Source organism: Crocodylus porosus, unplaced genomic scaffold (assembly GCF_001723895.1).
Source record: "Crocodylus porosus isolate Cpor-Errol unplaced genomic scaffold, CroPor_comp1, whole genome shotgun sequence".
In the NCBI taxonomy this organism is placed as follows: domain Eukaryota; kingdom Metazoa; phylum Chordata; order Crocodylia; family Crocodylidae; genus Crocodylus; species Crocodylus porosus.
In genome coordinates, this window is record NW_017728886.1 from 88,784,978 (window position 1) to 88,786,108 (window position 1,131).

Genomic DNA, 1,131 nt, shown 5'->3' on the forward strand with positions numbered 1-1,131 from the left:
AACAAATTTATAAATTTTCCATGTATAGTATCTAACTACTCGGGGGGGGGGGCATGATGGTAATTACAAAGATAAAGTTAAAGTGGAAGATGCACCCATCAAATGCATTGTATCTTACTGTGGCCCTTAATATCCTTCCTCTGTCATCCAGATATTTAACCATAATGTTCAGGGCATGTAGGAAAGTTTATCAGTTGCTTGGGGCAGAGATATTATCAGCTGTTTCTTCATAAGGAAAACAGAGGTATACTTAGTTAGGGATGTACAGAAATGGTAGGAAAAATGTCTGGTAGAAAAAGGTAACCTACTTTAAAGTGGTGTATAATCTGGAACTTGTATCATAGAATAAATATGGAAAGTGCTTTTGGAACTGTGTGGTTTTCTGAGCTGGCAGCCTTAATGGGACCAAGGAGATATTTCCCAGGCAAATGTACCCTACCAGGGAACAAAGAGGAGATTCTGTGGCAGCAAGAGGGAGGCTACTGTGGCTGCAAATCTTTGAAAGGCTGCGTTTCAGAATACAGAGAAAGTTTCTGCACGGCTGCTCAATGCTTAGTTAACACTGTGTCATCCCAGTAGGCACAGTAATAGGTAGCTGCATCATCCTTGCTTATTCTTCTTACTGTAAGAGTGCAGATGGATGCAGTGGGTATCTTCTCTGCTTCAAACTTCCCTTTATCAGAATCTCGGTCAAAGACAGGTTTTCCTGATGACAAGTAGAGAATCCGCTCTGGAGCCTTCCCTGGCTTCTGCCGATACCAGTGTATATAAGCACTGTCCAGGCTTATGCCAGAAACATGACATTGAATTGGTGCAGTTTTACGTTCCTGTTTAGTGATGGATATCTGAAGCTGCTTGAGCTCTTGGGCATCTCCGTCTGTAAACAAAGGAAGATATAAAGATACCATGAGTATGAAACTGAATAAAGTTGGAGGATCTCAAATTATTGTTCTCTGTTGTTCCTGCTCATAGAAGCCCATGCTGAAACTCCAACTTACAAGAGCAAATTATTGAAATGACAAGAAGAAGCTGCAGTGGAAACATGATAGTTACACTAATGGTGCACCTGCTTCTGAGAACCAGAGGAAGAGGCATCCTTATCTGAGATGGAGGGAGCAGTGCATTTGTGGA

The 1,131-nt window shown here is 41.6% G+C and overlaps 1 gene segment (V, D, J or C); it reads right to left on the reverse strand.

Moving 5' to 3' along the window:
• Positions 1-545: 545 nt before the first annotated feature.
• LOC109310003 lies at positions 546-1,131 on the reverse strand. The segment is given in 2 exon segments: positions 546-877; positions 999-1,131. Coding segments are annotated over 2 exon segments (429 nt in total).